The sequence below is a fragment of the Protomyctophum parallelum genome (assembly GCF_964188405.1).
Source record: "Protomyctophum parallelum genome assembly, chromosome: 8".
Classification (NCBI taxonomy): domain Eukaryota; kingdom Metazoa; phylum Chordata; class Actinopteri; order Myctophiformes; family Myctophidae; genus Protomyctophum; species Protomyctophum parallelum.
In genome coordinates this window covers 37,448,634-37,455,409 of record NC_139703.1, presented here as the reverse complement: position 1 = coordinate 37,455,409, position 6,776 = coordinate 37,448,634, and the positions used below count along the sequence as shown (strand labels likewise).

At 43.6% G+C, this 6,776-nt stretch overlaps 1 protein-coding gene across 1 annotated transcript; it reads left to right on the top strand.

Moving 5' to 3' along the window:
* The first annotated feature begins 282 nt into the window (after positions 1–282).
* LOC310863163 (uncharacterized protein) lies at positions 283–6,106 on the top strand. Its single transcript, XM_083771324.1, has 4 exons — positions 283–519; positions 2,045–2,169; positions 4,329–4,538; positions 5,937–6,106. Exons 1-4 carry the CDS (start codon positions 378–380, stop codon positions 5,955–5,957), a joined length of 498 nt encoding a protein of 165 aa, XP_083627450.1. The 5' UTR covers positions 283–377; the 3' UTR covers positions 5,958–6,106.
* The last annotated feature ends 670 nt before the right edge of the window (positions 6,107–6,776 follow it).

Below are 6,776 nucleotides of genomic sequence, written 5' to 3'. Positions count from 1 at the left end.
CTCATTTTAGGACCAGCGCAATAGTGATTTAAAATTGGCCAGTGCTTCACTCTACTGGTCAATACCCGAAATCTCCACTCATTTTCTTTTTCCATCAACCATGGCACTGGCGCGCATGCGTAGTGAGCGAGCGAGCGGCACCGACCAGGAAACAAAAAGGTATAGCTGATCTACAAGCTCACAACGCGTCGCGGACGCGACGCGTTGTGAGCTTGTAGATCAGCTATTTCCCCCCCGCTGCGTGACACCGAACCTAGACACGCCCTCAAGGCAACAGTCAGTCAAGGCGTGTCTGACTGCTTTGACTGGCTCATGTTTAACAAAACTATACTTCTGTTTGTTTTGTACATCTCTCTATAGTTATTACAAATATCATCATGGCTCCCAGAGACATAGAGCAGCAGACATTGGCGATCATAAGCTGTCTCTTCGACGACGACGACACCGGCGAAGGGGCGACATTCCGACGCCGCCGCCAGGACAGTGATGATATACAGACCGATGGTGCTGTTGGCGACGGTATGTCACTGTGTATAATAATTCAAATTAATATTAGGCTGGCTACTGTATGTCTGAGTGTATAGGAAAGCCATGGTGACGTGAGGTTATATAATGTCTGAGTGAGAGCGAATTATACACTGTAGTGTAGTAGCCTAAGATTTAGACTCTCGTATTTATTGATTCTGACAACATGACAATGTCACTGTCAGAATTATTGCGAATGCAGTGAGCCACTTACTATGACAGCAAGGGCTGAATGTCTGTGTGTGTGTGTGTGTGTCACGCTGTTACACCACCCGCCCGCCACCAGAGGGCGCAGCTGTAGCACACACACACACACACACACACACACACACACACACACACACACACACACACACACACACACAGGGCGCAGCTGTAGCACACACACACACACACACACACACACACACACACACACACACACACACACACACACAACCACACACACACGAGCTGCGTTCGCTTCCCGCGTTTGCGCGTCTTACTTGTCTGTAGCAGGAAGCATTGGCCTTGGATCAATCGATTCTGACTCTTTTTTTCCCTTCTTTTTTTTCTTCCTGATAGGCCTATTAGATATTCAAAATCATAAAATTCACATTTCTTGATCCCAGCCTCATCTGTGTCAATCTAATCTACATGTCTTAACGTGTAGGCTAATGGCGTCATTGTTGTTGTGTATTGTTTGCAATGTACACGCATTGAGTATATGATGTGTAATGTCTATGTAAAGTAAGGCCTACATATGATTTCAACATACTTGAAAGTTTGACGATTTAAGGAAGGCTTTTCTACAACTGCTGTAAAATATGTGACTACATAGCCAGTCATTGTCTGTGGCCACATAAACAAGAAGTTGAAGAAGGGTAAACTTTATTTCTTTATTGTTTCATTGGGGGGGAGGGGGGGGACTGACCTCATGCTACCTTCTATGCATGAGGAGTCCAAGGCTCCAAGCTGCTTTTTTTCACCTGACGGGGAAGTTTCCCCGGCCGAACGTAGCGCGTGGAAGGAACACGTTATTCCGACCGGTTCCTTTCCCCTCCATCAGGCGCCCCGGCTGGCCAGGGGGAGGCAGTTTAGAGACCAGGATTACTGCATGTTTTTTGTGAGGGTACCTACCCTAGGGGACACGGGGAGAACATGTGAGGGTACCTACCCTAGGGGACACGGGGAGAACATGTGAGGGTACCTACCCTAGGGGACACGGGGAGAACATGTGAGGGTACCTACCCTAGGGGACACGGGGAGAACATGCAAACTCCACACAGAAAAGGCCCTTTGGCCAACCCCCGCCTCGGGTATGGGCACTGATGGAAAGTCCATCATCTTAACCACTGACTACACCAAAGGGATATACAATTATACATGTTAGGGAGGTATTAGATATTAGACTTTTGAAGCCATCAGGCTTAGGTTGAGAGCCACTCACTCTCACTCTGCTCACTCAGAAGGTTGAATTTTCTGTACGTTTACGTTTACTGGGTATATAATAAAGTCTATGGCATGTATTTCTCTTCAGAATCAGACGATGATTTCGACCCAGTCCCACTGGCTGAGAAAATTAGGGAGGTGGCGGACCAGATGATGAAAGACGACCGGTTTCAGCACGTGCAGAGGGAGATACTTTCGGCCACAGCAGACCGTGTAAGCACGCACGCGCACACACACACACACACACACACACACACACACACACACACACACACACACACACACACACACACACACACACACACACACACACACACACACACACACACACACACACACACACACACACAGAGATTGTTTCTCTGTATACAACGACAAGAGACGTTTCCTGCAATAGCATCCTCTACAGCCCACATCGACTGATCTCTCTCACCCATGGCATCAAGCTCTGACCCAACGTTATTGTCACACACATCACAAGTGTACACCGTGTACAGAGAACTTAAGGTTATAATAGTTTTGTTTTTTTCATTATAGTTTTAGTTCGTTTTGACATTTTTTTCTAATTCAGTTAGTTTTTAGAGCGGGTTTGCTAGTTTTTATTTAGTTTTTATTTTGGTGAAAATGCTTAGTTTTAGTTTAGTTCACATGTCGAAGTGTCCTTGGACAAGACACTGAACCCTACAATGCCTCCAATGAGTCGGTCGGTGTGAGCTCGCCACCGTCGTTGTGTGAATGTGGGAAGTGAGGACGCTGGCGTCGACTGTTCGCCGCTTCACCTCCCAACGTATGAATGAATGAACCATTGTAAAGCGCTTTGAGCACTTGGAAAAGCGCTATGAAAATGCAATTCATTCATTATTATTAACGTTAATGTTGTGTTGCTCTTGTGACACATTCAGTGTTATTTCTGTAGCTCTTATTCAATTATGTTCGTCCAAACGGCTCATAATATTATCCACTCTTACTTGGTTTATGATGAAAACGCCATAATATTGTGCAGTTTGTTGCTGCATAACACGTTTGTTTTAATTCCTGGTATTTACAGGATCAGAAACAACCATCAGACAATAGCAACCATCTGGAAAATACAATCCTGATGCAAAAACTAACAAGGTTTTCCACTTTTGACTGAGAGGATAATAATAACGGCCACGTCAGAACATTTGTCTTGGTATCGGCTCAGTGTTGATTTTGTCGACTTGGACTCAACAAATAGTCCAGTTTGCTGCCAATAACAACACTGTATCGGCTAATCTCCTATTTCAGCAGCACTTCCTGTATTATACAACTACTGAATACCTGTTCCTGTCCAACAACAATAAAGTTCCACATTATTGTAACCATGACTGTACATATCATACCATGACTGTACATAACCACAGCCACACCGTCAGAGAATGCAGAGCCCTTCCCTGCTTGTCATAAACAGTTCCCAAGAAACAGAAACAAAAAGATTGACATGACATGACATGTACAGTACAGTACAGTACATCACTTTCAGTTTCTGTTCGTCTCTATACACAGCGTCCAATCAATCCCCAGTGATGTCATCAGATGACCTTTGTCCTCTGTTGGCTGACCTGACTAACCTTCATTTGACGTGGTGTTTGCCTTTTTATCATTAGCCTGCCCTGTAGGTAAGTGTGTGTGTGTGTGTGTGTGTGTGTGTGTGTGTGTGTGTGTGTGTGTGTGTGTGTGTGTGTGTGTGTGTGTGGGTGTGCACATGTTTTTTTCTTCATATTTTAGTGCTGCATCGTTGGTTATACTCTACTTAACCTTTTCTTTATACAGTTAGTTACACTCTGGGTGTTTCTTTATACAGTTAGTTACACTCTGGGTGTTCTTTATACAGTTAGTTACACTCTGGGTGTTTCTTTATACAGTTAGTTACACTTTGGGTGTTTCTTTATACAGTTAGTTACACTCTGGGTGTTCTTTATACAGTTAGTTACACTCTGGGTGTTCTTTATACAGTTAGTTACACTCTGGGTGTTCTTTATACAGTTAGTTACACTTTGGGTGTTTCTTTATACAGTTAGTTACACTCTGGGTGTTTCTTTATACAGTTAGTTACACTCTGGGTGTTCTTTATACAGTTAGTTACACTCTGGGTGTTCTTTATACAGTTAGTTACACTCTGGGTGTCTCTCAATCATTTCTCAGAAGTGTTGTCTGTGTTGACTAACCCTCTCTTATCCGTTCTGCCCTCAGGTTGTGAGAGAGGTGTTCTGAGGTGTTCTGATGTGTTCTGGGCCCAGTGCCGGGCGGAGGTTTCTCCAGCCTAACCCCCTCTTATCCGTTCTGCCCTCAGGTTGTGAGAGAGGTGTTCTGATGTGTTCTAACCCCTCTCTTATCCGTTCTGCCCTCAGGTTGTGAGAGAGGTGTTCAGTAAGAGCGTGGATGCTCTGTGCCGGGCCCAGTGCCAGGCGGAGGTTTCTCCAGAGATCCAGATGACCCGGACGGCCATAGCTCTGGGTCTCTACCTGAAGGATAAGTTGCCGCAGCTCAGAACCAAAGTGAAGAACATCCTGATGTCATACCTCAATCAGAACGACTCATTCGCTCGTCAGGGTGGATGGGTGAGTGACTTGTTTTTATACCACGGATAGTTTTTTTTTGCCCTTTAACCCATTCTGACCTGAGATCAGATTTCTAAAAAAAGTTCTTCTACATCCTGACAGTTTTCTGAAAAAGCTTATGTTTCTATGTCAGTCGTTCTTTGATGTATCAAAAAAATCGCAGACCTACAAGCTCGTAGCGTGCCACTCACTAGAGACAAACATCACAGGTGTTCCTGTATCTTCATATTTGTTGTCACGCGGACATTGACTCACTTGGCTGTCAGTGACGGGACAGTGTGACCAACAATGACCACATCTACAGTACAGTACAGTACAGTACAGTACAGTACAGTACAGTACAGTACAGTACAGTACAGTACAGTACAGTACAGTACAGTACAGTACAGTACAGTACAGTACAGTACCCCTGACCCTTCTCAATGTTCATCACAGTCGCTCAAACAGCCCAATTTGACTCTTTTTCTGAAAAACCTCATGTTTCTATATCAGTGGTTCTCAATATTTCATGTCAAGGACCCCCAAAAATATATGAAATTGGCCGCTGACCCCCATCTGAAAATGTGTTGTTTCAGGGACCACCTCCCAGAAGCAAAGATTTGAGTTAAAAATGTTCGCTCTGAAAGAGTATATATTCAAAGCTTTGCACCGCATGTTCATGATTTTTCAAAAATAGCAGACCTACAAGTTCATAGCGCGCCACTCGGTGGTGCGCTATGAGCTTGTAGATCTGCTATTTTTCAATAGCTAAATTATAACATAATGTTTAAAACACAAAAAGGGGTTCCCGGCTTCCCGCCTAGAATGGGTTAAAGACTACAGTAAAGTCAATCACACACCACGTCACACCAGTGACCCAGTGTGTTTGGTTTGATCAGATCTAATCTGTCTTGCCCTTTATACTGTATATCACAGCAATTATTAACTTGTGATATGAACTGCATTACTGGCAAATATTGCACTGCTAAGCACGACATGATTCTGTAATCTCTCAAATGTGCACTTGCAGTTTGGGGCAACTCCAAAGCAAACTCAACATGCCCCAAGATTGTATTTCTCTGCCACAGTGTCAACCCCTTAGGGCCGAGTCATACTCCTATTTTACAGCTGTTTCGACGCTGTAGTGCCGAAATGATTTCCGGCTCGTCAGAAATGTTCAGTAGCACCGAAGAGCCGACTTTAGGACGGTAAACAAGTGTAATGCTTAATTGGGTCATCCACTCACAGTTAACAGTCTTTGTATTGAGTTTGTGCTTGAAATGTACTGTAATTCTGCAAACTGTTAATAAATATCTCAATCAATAAAATAAAAACACACACACACACACACACACACACACACACACACACACACACACACCCAATCACTGATGTGGTTTTCCTTTTGCTTTCTTTCAGGATGCCGTGGCAAATGCTTAAGACAGTCGGATCAGATCTACAAGTCCATGCAGGCCCCGAGAAGTGGACTTACTTGACTGGCTGACGTCCAACCAACGCTAAAGGTCCGGCGGACCCACATTCTGAATGATTCCATTTCCAATTGACCCTGAAATCTATTATAAAACCCCTTAAAGGACCACTTCTCAACCTATCTTCATATAATAGGTCCTCACTAATAATCATGAAGAAATGGCACGATTCTTTTTCTACTCAGTCTGTGTCTCATAGGAGGGCTGTGGGCAGTTTAGAAACCGTCTTCCAGTGACATCATCATTAGTCAGAATCTTTTTTAAACATTTATTTTTATTTTTATAAAGTGTATTTATAGTTTTTTTTACAGACAAACAGACATTACACAACAAGAACATAATAACAAACAACAAAAGAAAATAAAGAAAAGTAAAGAAAAACAGCTCAGGCACAACACTGTTATAAATAAAAAGATTTCTTTACAAAAATGTTTAGATTTTCATTATCGTGAGAACGATGGCTTCCATTTTCGCATTGCAACTTTTCAGGACTAGAAAGCCTGCCGTTTCTATTAGCTTGTTTTCCCCATCGTCGATGTCACTGGAAGACGGTTTCTGAACTGCCCACAGCCCTCCTATGAGACTCAGACCGAGTAGAAAACAATTGCTGCTGTCGGCCAAACACAGCGGCTGACTTTCTCTTTCTTTTTACTGCAGACAGAAATGTCACTTTCTCCCCAATCTGGGAAGCCAAATCTCTCTCTCTCTCATTAGCAGGCAACAGCGCCTCTACTGGTACTCATTATATGATGCTCATACATACATAGGT